General features: G+C 35.9%; 1 protein-coding gene across 1 annotated transcript; it reads left to right on the forward strand.

Moving 5' to 3' along the window:
- The first annotated feature begins 88 nt into the window (after nt 1–88).
- On the forward strand, nt 89–14,020 carry tspan33b (tetraspanin 33b). The gene is made up of 8 exons (XM_058087261.2): nt 89–268; nt 2,125–2,182; nt 4,393–4,520; nt 4,645–4,719; nt 9,621–9,716; nt 9,801–9,929; nt 11,704–11,865; nt 13,772–14,020. Exons 1-8 carry the CDS (start codon nt 173–175, stop codon nt 13,838–13,840), a joined length of 813 nt encoding a protein of 270 aa, XP_057943244.2. The 5' UTR covers nt 89–172; the 3' UTR covers nt 13,841–14,020.
- Nucleotides 14,021–14,967: the final 947 nt, after the last annotated feature.

Consider the following 14,967-nt stretch of genomic DNA (forward strand, 5'->3'; position numbering starts at 1 on the left):
GGTTTGTGGGCCATGCTAGGACAGATTGACAGATTGTCACAGCCGCCCCTACTGCCTCGACTCCCCCTCCCCCTTCTCACAGACTCAGTAAAGTATCTGCATGGTGGAGCTGGATCCGGTTGCAGGTTTTGGAGCAAAGCTGGTTCCACGTGCGGGACTGTGAAAAGTCAGCATGGACAGGGAACTTCATCTGGACCGAGCCGAGACCTTCTCCTTCGTCAACCCGTGGATTCGATACTTTCTCTTCTTCTTCAGCTTCTTATTTTGGGTGAGTGGAGTATGCGCTGTTGGAAAAACAACACAAAGCACAATGTCCGCCGCCCACCGCCCGCCGCCCAGTGTGACACGTTCCTGATAACATCAGCAGTTAGAATCTGTTCAAATCTGAACATGCATCAGATTACAGTTGAGTGCATCCCATAATCAGTTCCCAGTTCCACATGTCCGAAAGAAGTAGGAAGAAGCAAAGCTTATTAAATCCTACCCCTCCATCTGGTGCTTTTACAATCAGGAACTGTTACATTTGTTCACTTCCTGCTTTCATAATACAGTTTAAGTTTTTTTTTAATTTAATTTAATTTAATTTAAAATTTAAATTTGTTTAAATTAAATTTGTTAAATTTGTTCACTTCCTGCTTTCATAATATAGTTTAAGGTTTTTTTCATGTTTAATTTAATTTAATTTAATTTAATTTAATTTAATTTAATTTAATTTAAGACTCTTCATCCTTGTATTTAGCAAACATCAACTGCTTGTATTGTTTCTTGAATTGGCTCATTGTTGTGCATTGTTTGATTCCCTTACTCAATCCATCCCATAGTTTGATTCCACATATTGAAATGCTATGGCTAGCATAACGTAGTCCTAGCATAGAAGTGTTTTAAATTTAGTTCTTCCCTGAGATCATATTTCTCCACATTTGTTCACTTCCTGCTTTCATAATATAGTTTATGTTTTTTTCATGTTTAATTTAATTTAATTTAATTTAATTTAATTTAATTCAAGACTCTTCATCCTTGTATTCAGCAAACATCAACTGCTTGTATTGTTTCTTGAATTGGCTCATCGTTGTGCATTGTTTGATTCCCTTACTCAATCCATCCCATAGTTTGATTCCACATACTGAAATGCTATGGCTAGCATAACGTAGTCCTAGCATAGAAGTGTTTCAAATTTAGTTCTTCCCTGAGATCATATTTCTCCACATTTGTTCACTTCCTGCTTTCCTAATATAATTTAAGATTTTTTTTTGTTTTTTTAAACTTTATTTTATAAATTTTTACTTATTTATTTTTATTATAATTTTTTTTCTTCCCTGAGATCATATTTCTTCTTTCTTGTAGAGAAGTATTGGATGACATTTTTAGCTAATTGGTTATTTTTAGCCTTATGTATTATTATTTTAGCTGTTTGAAGATGAACTATATCAACAAGTTGAAGTATTTGTGATTTTAGAAATAAGGAGTTAGTATGTTCTCTGTAGGCGGCATTATGAATTATCCTTACTGGCCTTTTTTTAATAGTACATTTAGCGAGTGAATATTGATTTTATAGTTATTACCCTTTTACAGATATGCATAAAATATTGTGTGTGTGAGTTAAAATATTTGCCCCCCCCTCGGTGTAAATGGTTGTTTGTGTCTATGTGATTGACGGGTGACCAGTCCAGGGTGTACCCCACTTGTCGCCCGAAGACAGCTGGGAAAGACGCCAACTCACCTGCAACCCTTCTAATTATACATGCGCCTGAACCCCCTTAAAGTTGCAGGCGGTATGTAAGCTCCCATTCTGGCTGCGGCACGAACCATTCAGCAATAACTGCTCGTGTTTATCAGAAGTGAACACTGCGGCGCTAATCCATCGGGCCTTTTGTCTCCGTGTCCAACGGCTTTGGTTCATGTGGCTTTCACCTCCGTACACAATCCACCTGATTCATCTCTTTGAAAAGGCTGAAAACAGAGCAGGCGTATATTCATCACACATGCGCGTTCAATAGCCAAAAAAAAACAAACCACACAAACGGTGGCAAAGTGAAGCAAAAAAAAAAAACATCCTTAAAACACGGCAAGAAAATGAATGAATGAATGTTTCAAAATGAAAAACAATATCTTTATCCCTCCCAGGTGTTCTCCTTGTTGATTGTTGCCATTGGAGTTTATGCCAAAGTCCAGAAAGCCACAGGTACAAAAACACACTTTTTACACATAATTACACATCATTTGCGACAATTATTCATTATTCTTGCTGCGATTATGACCGGCGACTCCGCTTTTTCCAAAACTTTTTCCATATATTAGGCGCACCTTCAATGAATGACAAATTTTAAAAAAAAATCCATATATAAGGAAGGCGCACCTTCAATGAATGATATATTTTAAAACTTTTTCATTACATAAGGCGCACCTTTAATGAATGATATATTTTAAAACTTTTTCCATATATAAGGCGCACCACATTATATGGCGCACCTTCAATGAATGACATATTTTAAAACTTTGTCCATATATAAGGCGCACCTTCAATGAATGAAAATTTTTAAAACTTTTTCTATGTATAAGGCGCACCACATTATATGGCGCACCTTCAATGAATGACATATTTTACAACTTTTTCCATATACAAGGCGCACCTTCAATGAATGACATATTTTAAAACTTTTTCCATATATAAGGTGCACCGCATTATAAGGCGCACCTTCAATGAATGACAAATTTTAAAACTTTTTCCATATACAAGTCGCACCGCATTATAAGGCGCACCTTCAATGAATTATGTATTTTAAAACTTTGTCCATACTTTTCCATATATAAAGCGCACCTTCAATGAATGACAAATTTTAAAACTTTGTCCATATATAAGGCGCACCTTCAATGAATGACAAATTTTCAAACTTTTTCTATATATAAGGCGCACCGCATTATGAGGCGCACCTTCAATGAATGACAAATTTTAAAACTTTTTCCATATACAAGGTGCACCTTCAATGAATGACATATTTTAAAACTTTTTCCATATATAAGGTGCACCGCATTATAAGGCGCACCTTCGATAAATGATATATTTTAAAACTTTTTCATTACATAAGGCGCACCTTTAATGAATGATATATTTTAAAACTTTTTCCATATATAAGGCGCACCACATTATATGGCGCACCTTCAATGAATGACATATTTTAAAACTTTGTCCATATATAAGGCGCACCTTCAATGAATGACAAATTTTAAAACTTTTTCCATATATAAGGCGCACCGCATTATGAGGCGCACCTTCAATGAATGACAAATTTTAAAACTTTTTCCATATACAAGGCGCACCTTCGATGAATGACATATTTTAAAACTTTTTCCATATATAAGGCGCACCTTCAATGAATGACATGTTATAACTTTTTCCATATATAAGGCGCACCTTCAATGAATGACATATTTTTAAACTTTTTCCATACATAAGGTGCACCGCATTATAAGGCGCACCTTCAATGAATGACAAATTTTAAAACTTTTTCCATATATAAGGCGCACCTTCAATGAATGACATGTTATAACTTTTTCCATATATAAGGCTCACCTTCAATGAACGACATATTTTACATTTTTTTCCATATATATGGCGCACCGCATTATAAGGCGCACCTTCAATGAATGACAAATTTTAAAACTTTTTCCATATACACAGCACACCTTCAATAAATGACATCTTTTAAAACGTTTTCCATATATAAGGCGCACCTTCAATGAATGACATATTTTAAAACTTTTTCCATATATAAGGCGCACCTTCAATGAATTACATATTTTAAAACCTTTTCCATATATAAGGCGCACCTTCAATGAATTACATATTTTAATTTTTTTTCCATATATAAGGTGCACCTTCAATGAATGACATATTTTAAAACTTTTTCCATACATAAGGCGCACCATTAATGAATATTTTAAAACTTTGTCCATACATAAGGCGCACCTTCAATGAATGACATATTTTAAAACTTTTTCCATATATATGGCGCACCTTCACTTTTTCCATATATAAGGCGCACCACATTATCAGGCGCAGTTGATGCTGGGGTTACGTTATGCATCGCCATTGCGCTTTCTTCCCACGTAGTTGTGAGACCTGTGTGCGCCTCAATATTGATCCATATATAAGGCGCACCCGGATTATAAGGCGCATGGTCAGCTTTTGAAAAAAATTGAAGGCTCTTATAGTGCGGGAAATACGGTATTTTGTATTTATTTGTAGTTATTTGCATTCATTGAGTGAAGGATTACGTTGAAAAAAAAATGGAGGAAGCGGCTGAAAGAAACGCATCAAAAAAAAGAGGCTGGAAATAACAAAGTGCTTCTCTCAATAACCGCCGCCTGTCCGATTTCTGTCTTTTTCGCCAGACGCGGTGCGGGACACGTTCCTCATCGACCCGGCTGTCATCCTAATTGTTGTGGGGGTGGTCATGTTCTTCATCACTTTCTGCGGCTGCGTCGGAGCCCTCCGAGAAAACATTCGCCTCCTCAAAACGGTAACATTCATAACAGACACATCACAAATATTGACGCCGTCGCCGATGTCTCGTACAGATCGCTTTCGGAGTCTTTCGTCTTTTATCGGTATCGACAAACCCGTTTGTCTTTTCCTGCTTTCAGTTCTCCTTCAGTCTGACTTTGGTTTTCCTAACCCAGCTGGCCATCGCCATCCTGGGCTTCTTCTACGCCGAGCAGGTATCTCACTGCCGTCGCTTCATCACCGTACGACATAAAATCGATAAAGCAAACCCCCCCCGCAGGGTCACATCATTTGGTTTTATGGTTGCGCTTCACGGCAGCGCCATCAACAATCGAACTGTTCACTCAACCGGCTGCCTAATTAACGATGGCGATCCAGAACGAAATCACCATTCAAAAAGTATACTCAGTATTTATTGACAGCTATTGACTTTTTTTTGGGGGGGGGGATTATTAATTGTGTTGAACTTCTCTGCATTTAACAGAAAATTGACATTTCTTAATAACAGTAACTAGTAATAATAACTAATAATAATAATAGTAACTAGTAATAATAACTAGTAATAATAACTAATAATAATAACTAATAATAATAATAGTAACTAGTAATAATAACTAATAATAATAACTAATAATAACAATAGTAACTAGTAATAATAACTAATAATAATAATAGCAACTAGTAATAATAACTAATAATAATAATAGCAACTAGTATTATAACTAATAATAATAGTAACTAGTAATAATAACTAATAATAATAATAGCAACTAGTATTAATAACTAATAATAATAATAGCAACTAGTATTAATAACTAATAATAATAGTAACTAGTAATAATAACTAATAATAATAATAGCAACTAGTAATAATAACTAATAATAATAATAGTAACTAGTAATAATAACTAATAATAATAATAGCAACTAGTAATAATAACTAATAATAATAGTAACTAGTAATAATAACTAGTAATAATAACTAATAATAATAATGGCAACTAGTAATAATAACTAATAATAACAGTAACTAGTAATAATAACTAGTAATAATAACTAATAATAATAATAGCAACTAGTAATAATAACTAATAATAATAATAGTAACTAGTAATAATAACTAGTAATAATAACTAATAATAATAATAATAGCAACTAGTAATAATAACTAATAATAATAATAATAGCAACTAGTAATAACTAATAATAATAATAGTAACTAGTAATAATAACTAGTAATAATAACTAATAATAATAACTAATAATAATAATAGTAACTAGTAATAATAAACAAGGAATTATGCTACGGATGTTGTTTATAAATTTGAACCTGAAAAGAAGAAGAAAGCTAAATCAACATAGGTCTCGAACATGTGTATTCCATTTGCGGGTCCAGCTTTATCTTCGACAAGAAAAGAAGACATGCTGTTTTCCGACGTAATAATCGGAGTGACTCACTCGCCGGTTCCCCGTCTGGGGTGACTCACGACCAAAGGACCACTGAAAGAATGAGAAACCGATGCCTTTCATTGAACGGCGGACATTGAGCTGAGAACGAACCCCTGGAGTGCGAGGAGGCTTTTGATTAGCAAAAAACTTCAAGTTCAATTAAGGCTGTTCTAGTTCTGTTAGCTAAACATCGACAGGTCTAAAAAGTCGTGGGAACTAACAAAAAATGCAATACTGCAAATGTAATACTGCAAATTATTACATATGTGGGAAAGTGAAAAACTGTAAAAGTAATAACTTCCCACAAATGTAATATGAGACAAAATATGCTCAAATACATTAAAAGATCTTTAATTACTTATAATTAAATTATAATTTATTTTAACATAATTGTGATAATTGCAATTGTTTTAATATAATTTTATTACTATTATTATATATTTTTTTATTATTATTTCTTCCCCATATACACACAAAATCACACATACAATAACTAAAACGCACATGTACACCCACAAACAAAATGTAATTAATATTACATTTGCAGAAAATTATTACATATTTGGGAAAGTGAAAAACTGTAAATGTAATAACTTCCCACAAATGTCCCACAAAATATGCTCGAATACATTAAAAGAGTCTTTAATTATTAAATTATATTGATTTTAAATTTAAAAAATAACATAATTGTGATAATTGCAATTGTTTTAATACAATTTTATTACTATTATTATTATTTCTTTTGATTATTTCTTCCCCATATGTACACAAAATCACACATACAATAATATACTGTAACTAAAATGCACAAAATGTAATAATTATTACATAGGTTATAATTTTGTGTGTATATAGGGAAGAAATAATCAAAAGAAAAAATGAAATATAATAATAATAATAATAATAGTAATACAATTGTCTTAAAACAATTGCAATTATTACAAATATGTAATTTTTTAAAAAATTGAAAATAAATTATAATTTAATAATTAAAGATTCCTTTAATGTATTCGAGCATATCTTGTCTCATATTACATTTGTGGGAAGTTATTACCTTTACAGTTTTTCACTTTCCCACATATGTCATAATTTCCTGCAAATTTAATAGTTATTACATTTACAGTTTTTCACTTTCCCACATATGAAATAATTCAGTATTACGTTTGCCAGTGGGCAAATTACGTTTGTGGGAAATTTATTACATTTACGGGATTATTACATTCAAAGCTGCAGATTTGTATTACGCTTGTGGGTAGTTATTGTTATTATTTTGCTATGAAGGTTTTATTACATATTAAACTCATGAAGTATTGCATAGAAATTACTAACTAACATCGACCTCAAACAAACACATAGCATGAAATATACGTAAAAATATTTCATATTTCATGAGCAAACCTACTCAGCCTTCACACTTCCTGCCGCTAAACAGTGCAGTTTAACAACCCTCCCAGCATCCTCTTCCTCGCTAAATGATTCAAATGCTTCGGCACTTCAAAGCGGATCCAAATGTTCCATTTCAACAGATCCCTTGAAGGGGACTTTGTCACTAATGACATGAGGAGATGATGTTAGGTCCCCCCGGCACACGACGCTGCGTGCCGAAAAGGCCTGACGGAGGTCGCCACTCCGCGCTAACTGTGGTTTTGCACAGCAGAAACCACAGTCGTTACCGTCAGAAAGTGGTATATTTTGCCCCTGCCTTGTTCATTTAACAGAAAATTAATATTTAATAATAACAGTAACTAGTAATAATAAGTAATAATAATAATAGTAACTAGTAATAACAGTAACTAGTAATAATAACTAATAATAATAACAGTAACTAGTAATAATAACTGATAATAATAATAGTAAGTAGTAATAATAATAATAATAGTAACTAGTAATAATAACAGTAACTAGTAATAACTAATAATAATAACAGTAACTAGTAATAATAACTAATAATAATAACAGTAACTAGTAATAACTAATAATAATAACAGTAACTAGTAATAATAACTAATAATAATAGTAACTAGTAATAATAACAGTAACTAGTAATAATAACTAAAAATAATAACAGTAACTAGTAATAATAACTAATAATAATAACAGTAACTAGTAATAACTAATAATAATAACAGTAACTAGTAATAATAAGAATAATAACAGTAACTAGTAATAATAACAATAATAACAGTGACTAGTAATAATAACTAATAATAATAATAGTAACTAGTAATAATAACTAATAATAGTAACTAGTAATAATAATAGTAACTAGTAATAATAACTAATAATAATAACAGTAACTAGTAATAATAACTAATAATAATAGCAACTAGTAATAATAACTAATAATAATAATAGCAACTAGTAATAATAACTAGTAATAATAATACCTTCAGAAAGTGTTTAACAACTAAACTTTGAACTTAGTACACAATTCCCGGGAGGTTTTAAACCCTCCTGCTAGCTTGACGACGATTTTGAATCAACATTGACTAATTGAAGGTAATTTCTGCGTAAAATAACACCTATTGTTGTATAAAAATGATATAAAATGACTCACAGCTGGGATAGGCTCCAGCATGCTGAATGGTGACTGCATAGATATTCATCACAAAGTAATAGGAAAGATGATTGATTGACAAACAGATTGAATGGAAGTCACAGTATAGCCTTTTAGCCTGGTATATTTTGCCCCTGCCTTGTTCAAAGCAGAGGAAAAATATTCCATTCCTAACAGCTACCACCTCGCTTCCCGCTCCTGTGGCGCCGCCTCCATTTTTCCCTCTAAAGTAAAAAGTACGAAAAAGTATATATTTTTTTAAAACAAGAAATCCACAAATATGAGAAGCAGTGAATGCAAAATTTTGTTCACTTCCTGCTTTCCATAATACAGTTTTTGTTTAAATTGAATAAAAATTTAAAATTTAAAATTTCAAGTTAAATTAAATTAAATCAAATTTAATTAAATTTAATTTAATTTCAACAATTAATTTAACAAATTTAATTTCAACAAATTTAAATAAAAATTTTTAATTTCAAATTTTTAATTTAATTAAATGTCAACAATTAATCTAACAAATTTAATTTAAACACATTTTAATTTTCAAATTTTAAATTAAATTTTTAAAAAAAACCTTAAACTGTATTATGGAAAGCAGGAAGTGAACAAATGTAACAGTTACTGATTGTAAAAGTACCAGATGGAGGGGTAGGATTTAATAAGCTTTGCTTCTTCCTACTCCTTTTGTGGGAGGAAACCGGAGTACCCGCAGAAAACCTGGCCGATGGTGGAATTGAACTCGGGTCTCCTAGCTGTGCGCTAACCACTCGTGCAGCCCCCCCCCCCAAAAAAAAAAACAAACAAACAAAGAATTCAAAAAGAACAAACAGTAGCAGGATTTTAATCACCTAAATGGAGCCCATTTATTCCGGAATTCCGCTCATGAATCCATAAATCTCGGCATTTCGTTTATAATTAATTTGGGTCTCGCTTATATTAATTCCTGTGGTAAAAGTTAGCAAATAGCTGCCGAGATGTGTGTTTTAGATGCATTGTGGGTAATGACCTCTCCAGTTATATTGTTGTTATTGTTATGGCGGTATTCCGCAATTCAAACGGGAGCGTTTTATTCATGAATACAAATGCCGACTTTCCCGTTTCTTCTCTTAGACCCGCGAGGCCTTGGGAAAATTTGTGGAGAAAGGCATTGTGCACTACAGGGATGACCTGGATCTGCAGAACCTGATGGACTACATTCAGAAAGAGGTGCTCCGGTCTAGGCTCAAGGATCAGGATCTAGGATCAATCTCTCAACGTTCCTAAGTCCCGTATATGAATGCCGTTCCACAGTTCCGGTGTTGCGGATGGAACAACTATACAGACTGGTCCTGGAATTTGTACTTTAATTGTTCTCATGTGAATCCCAGCTCAGAGCGTTGTGGTGTTCCTTATTCCTGCTGCACTCCCATTCCCGGAGAGGTAAGTGTTTTCCTTCTTTGCTCCTCCTTAATGGAAGAATGAATGAAAACTCCTCACTCCGAGAAGAAACGTTCCAAAAGTCTAACTCCCCCCTGCAAGACGCGTAATTGGCTGGCTGATTGTGGAAAAGTAATGGAAGTCTCAAGGTGATCCGACTTTCACGGATGAGCAACAACGAGCTTTTCACGCCATCCCAGGAAGCCTGCGAGATGCATTTAAAGGTGCAAACTCCGTCCGTGTTACATTCAAGTCACTCAGTCAGTGATGGACATGTCGGTGGAAAAGTGGTTAGCATGTTGGCAACACAGCCAGGAAATCGGGAATTCCGAAAAAACATGCTAGTTTCATTGGGAATTCCAAATTGTTTATGTCTGTTTGCCCTGTGATTGGCTGGCCATCATTCCGGGGTGTGCCCCGCCTCTCACTGGGATAGGCTCCACATAGTCCTTAGTCTTAGTCCTTAGCCGTGACTAACCTATGCTCAAGTCTTTATAGTCCTTAGTCGTGACTAACCTATGCTCAAGTCTTCATAATCCTTAGCCGTGACTAACTTATGCTCAGGTCTTTACATAGTCCTTAACCATGACTAACTCAAGTCTTCACATAGTCCTTAGTCGTGACTAACCTATGCTCAAGTCTTCATAGTCCTTAGCCACGACTAACCTATGCTCAAGTCTTCATAGTCCTTAGCCATGACTAACCTATGTTCAAGTCTTTACATACTAGTCCTTAGCCGTGACTAACCTATACTCAAGTCTTCATATTGTCCTTAGTCGTGACTAACCTATGCTCAAGTTGTCATAATCCTTAGTCGTGACTAACCTATGCTTAAGTCGTCATAGTCCTTAGCCACGACTAACCTATACTCAAGTCTTCACAAACAAGTCCTTAGCCATGACTAACCTATGCTCAAGTCTTCATAGTCCTTAGTCGTGACTAACCTATGATCAAGTCTTCACAAACAAGTCCTTAGCCATGACTAACCTATGCTCAAGTCTTCATAGTCCTTAGTCGTGACTAACCTATGATCAAGTCTTCACAAACAAGTCCTTAGCCATGACTAACCTATGCTCAAGTCTTCATAGTTCTTAGTCGTGACTAACCTATGATCAAGTCTTCACAAACAAGTCCTTAGCCATGACTAACCTATGCTCAAGTCTTCATAGTCCTTACCCGTGACTAAGCTATACTCAAGTCCTCATAGTTCTTAGCCGTGGCGAGCCTATGCTCAAGTCTTGTATATATATATATATATATATATATATATATATATACATATATATGTAAATACAGACTTGCAACACCGCCACTGCGCTGAATGAACCAGCAACCGACAGCTCCTTTTTGTCTCCACGTAGACAGGAAACTAACGAGTGCGTGTAGATCCGTCACACCGTTATTGATTACGTATCAACGTACCAAGGAAACACATTGCAGCAACCTTCCTTTAACATGACTGGAAAATCAATGAAATCAAACCCGGGTAGAATTGATGCAGTGCTGCGACCCACTGGCCACACTTTGCTACTGCGCTTGGAGCTTATGGACCTTCTTAGTCTTCCATGTCACATCAAATGGACGTGTACCTTTAGGAATTTTAGGCTTCAGGAAATCCTTCTTCCGGCTGTCACTGCAGTTCATATCCTTGTCGCCGCCCAATAACACCAGCAGAGGCAACCCACTGTGGAAGGGGGGGGGGGGGGGTCCACAGACTTTTATGTCTGTGGTTCACATGAGGAAAAAAGAGTTACTGTGTTTGTGTTCCGGCATCCAGGCAGTAATCAACACTATGTGCGGATTTGGGGCGCAATCCCTGGACTACCTGGAAGCAAACAAGTCAATCCACCCGGTAGGCTGTGCCGACAGGGCCGTGTTGTGGATGGAGTCCCATCTGTTCCTGGTGGGAGCCCTGGTGCTGGGTTTGGCTTTGCCGCAGGTAACGGCACACATGCGTGGGCGGGAAGAGACTTTGGCTACTACGTTAGCCATGACATAGTCATATAGTCCTTAGTCGTGACTAACCTATGCTCAAGTGTTCACATACTAGTCCTTAGTCGTGACTAACCTATGCTCAAGTCTTCACATACTAGTCCTTAGTCGTGACTAACCTATGCTCAAGTCTTCATAATCCTTAGCCACGACTAACCTATGCTCAAGTCTTCACATACTAGTCCTTAGTCGTGACTAACCTATGCTCAAGTCTTCACATACTAACTAACTTATGTTAGTTAGTATGTGACTAACTTGTGCCATGACTAACTTATGCTCAGGTCTTTACATAGTCCTTAACCATGACTAACTCAAGTCTTCACATAGTCCTTAGACAAGACTAACCTATGCTCAAGTCTTCATAATCCTTAGTCGTGACTAACCTATGCTCAAGTGTTCATAGTCCTTACCAGTGAGTATGCTGAAGTCTTCATAGTCCTTAGTCGTGACTAACCTGTGCTCAAGTCTTCAAATACTAGTTCTTAGCCACGACTAACCTATGCTCAAGTCTTCACAGTCCTTAGTCATGACTAACCTATGCTCAAGTCTTCATAATCCTCAGCCGTGACTAACCTATGCTCAAGTCTTCACATACTAGTCCTTAGCCATGACTAACCTATGCTCAAGTCTTTACATAGTCCTTAGCTGTGACTATCCTATGCTCAAGTCTTCATAGTCCTTAGCCACGACTAACTTATGCTCAGGTCTTTACATAGTCCTTAACCATGACTAACTCAAGTCTTCACATAGTCCTTAGCCATGACTAACCTATGCTCAAGTCTTCACATACGAGTCCTTAGTCGTGACTAACCTATGCTCAAGTCTTCATAGTCCTTAGTCGTGACTAAGCAATACTCAAGTCCTTAACCATGACTAACTCAAGTCTTCACATAGTCCTTAGCCATGACTAACCTATGCTCAAGTCTTCATAGTCCTTAGCCGTGACTAACTTATGCTCAGGTCTTTACATAGTCCTTAACCATGACTAACTCAAGTCTTCACATAGTCCTTAGCCGTGACTAACTTATGCTCAGGTCTTTACATAGTCCTTAACCATGACTAACTCAAGTCTTCACATAGTCCTTAGCCGTGACTAACCTATACTCAAGCCTTCATAGTCCTTAGCCATGACTAACCTATGCTCAAGTCGTCATAGTCCTTAGTCGTGACTAACCTATGCTCAAGTCTTCAAAATCCTTAGTCGTGACTAACCTATTCTCTAGTCTTTACATAGTCATTAGCTGTGACTAACCTATGCCCAAGTCTTCATAGTCCTTAGCCGTGCGTATAAGTCGCACAAGGCCAAAAATGCATAATTAGGTAGAAAAAAACATACATAAGTCGCTCCAGAGTACAAGACCCAACCACTCATCCACCGTCCTACCCGTTCTACCCGGCTTATCCAGCATAAAAGTACATTAAATCTCCACTCTAGTTTTGGTCTTTCTCTTGTGTCAAAGAGATTGGATCCCCGATGGCCGAGAGGGAGGCAAGCGAAGTGCCGACGTGTCTCGTCCACATAATTGCATTTGCATTCTTTGTGCTTTGATGTGCACATTTTTGTCTTGCACATCCTGACTTAAACGCTGCTCCAGGAATGAGTCGGCATATCAAGCATCAGTTAAAGGTGTGTGTTGGTTGGACGCTCTGCTCTACCCGACATCTTTATCATCCTATAAACGTGATTCTCTTACGACATCCAAGCCGAAATAATCGTAGAGCATCTTATCCCGGTGCCAAACGAGCAAAACCGGACAACCTTCCAAGGGACCTTGACGGGGGTTTGGCACCGGGCGGGCATATTTAACTAGCTCCTCTCGAGTCATGTAAAAGCGGCTGTTGTTGTCCTCTAGATTGCAGGCATTGTGCTGTCCCAGATCCTGATCTCTCAGATCCAAGATGAGATTACCTCGGTGATGTGAGCTCCAGCGGAAAAAAGGAAAGAAGAAGAATGGAAGAAGAAATGTCAAACGGTTGAACTCCAAAATGCAAGACAAGGACACTCGTTCATTGCTCTTATATGACCGCCGCATCCTGTTTCTTCTTCTTGTTCTTTGAACTCTGAGGTGACAACCATCGAGAATAAACTGTGTTAAACTGTGTACTGCATTTTAAACTCCATCTACTGTCTAAAATCATATGAATATACAAGTATCAGTTTAAAGTATCGTTACACAAGGCCAAAAATGCATAATTTGGTAGAAAAAAAACATACATAAGTCACTCCGGAGTATAAGTCGCACAAGGCCAAAAATGCATAATTAGGTTGAAAAAAACATACATAAGTCGCTCAGGAGTATAAGTCGCACAAGGCTAAAAATGCATAATTAGGTAGAAAAAAACAAACATAAGTCACTCCAGAGTATAAGTCGCACAAGGCCAAAAATGCATAATTAGGTAGTTAAAAAAACATACATAAGTCGCACCGGAGTATAAGTCGCACAAGGTCAAAAATGCATAATTAGGTAGAAAAAAATGCACATAAGTCGCTCCAAAGTATAAGTCGCACAAGGCTAAAAATGCATAATTTGGCAGAAAAAAACCCCATACATAAGTCGCTCCAGAGTATAAGTCGCACATCGCTAAAAATGCATAATTAGGTAGAAAAAAACATACATAAGTCGCTCCAGAGTATAAGTCGCACAAGGCCAAAAATGCATAATTAGGTAGAAAAAACCATACATAAGTCGCTCCAGAGTATAAGTCGCACATCGCTAAAAATGCATAATTAGGTAGAAAAACAACATACATAAGTTGCACCGAAGTATAAGTCGCACAAGGCCAAAAATGCATAATTAGGTAGAAAAAAACATACATAAGTTGCACCGAAGTATAAGTCGCACAAGGCCAAAAATGCTAAATTAGGTAGAAAAAAACATACATAAGTCGCACAAGGCCAAATATGCATAATTAGGTAGAAAAAAACATGCATAAGTCGCTCCGGAGTATAAGTCGCACAAGGCCAAAAATGCATAATTAGGTAGAAAAAAACATACATAAGTCACACCGGAGTATAAGTCGCACAAGGTCAAAAATGCATAAATAGGTA

The sequence above is a fragment of the Doryrhamphus excisus genome, linkage group LG6 (genome assembly GCF_037039965.1).
Source record: "Doryrhamphus excisus strain RoL-2023G ecotype Guam linkage group LG6, RoL_Dexc_Guam_v1.1, whole genome shotgun sequence".
Classification (NCBI taxonomy): domain Eukaryota; kingdom Metazoa; phylum Chordata; class Actinopteri; order Syngnathiformes; family Syngnathidae; genus Doryrhamphus; species Doryrhamphus excisus.